Source organism: Cystoisospora suis (genome assembly GCF_002600585.1).
Source record: "Cystoisospora suis strain Wien I chromosome Unknown contig_6266, whole genome shotgun sequence".
In the NCBI taxonomy this organism is placed as follows: domain Eukaryota; phylum Apicomplexa; class Conoidasida; order Eucoccidiorida; family Sarcocystidae; genus Cystoisospora; species Cystoisospora suis.
Window position 1 is genome coordinate 2178 of NW_027159055.1, and position 581 is coordinate 2758.

Below are 581 nucleotides of genomic sequence, written 5' to 3' on the forward strand. Positions count from 1 at the left end.
TTCACGAGTGAGGATTGGCGTGTTATGTCCAAACGTTTAGCTATAGAGCAAAAGATGTCTACAGCCTACCATCCGCAGACGGATGGGCAAGCTGAACGCAGGAATCAAACAATCGAGCAGATGTTACGATGTTCTATTTTGGGTGATGATACCAAATGGGCAGACTTGTTACCGTTATTGAAGTTTGCATTAAATAGTACGGTGCCTGCTAGCACAAAAGCGACACCGTTTGAATTGTTGTATGGATTTACGCCGACCAAGCCTTTATGTGAGAAGTTCGCAATTCCTAATCAGAGTGTGGAATTACGTTTCCNNGAACTCAAGAAGGCGCAGGAGTACCAGAAGCGATACGCCGATGCAAAGCGAAGAAATGTCTCATTTCAAGTTGGTCAAGAAGTTCGGCTGAACACCATAAACTTAAATATGGAAGGAGAATCGAAGGCCTTGAAACCCAAATTCACAGGGCCATTCAAGATCATCAAGATGTATGGACCAAGTGCAGCGAGACTTGAACTTCCGAAATCGATGCTGATACACCCCGTTTTCCACATCTCCTTACTGGCGCCAGTGGTTCAGGAACC

The 581-nt window shown here is 45.3% G+C and overlaps 1 protein-coding gene across 1 annotated transcript in view; it reads left to right on the top strand.

The window, feature by feature from the left end:
• CSUI_009888 (retrotransposon ty3-gypsy subclass) overlaps positions 1-483 on the top strand; it is a gene marked incomplete at its 3' end in the record, with an annotated part of 2461 nt that extends 1978 nt beyond the window's left edge. The window contains exon 2 of the mRNA XM_068069997.1: positions 41-483. Within this exon, the coding sequence (XP_067918027.1) occupies positions 41-483 (443 nt within the window). The remainder of the gene's footprint in view (positions 1-40) is intronic.
• Between the last annotated feature and the right edge of the window lie 98 nt (positions 484-581).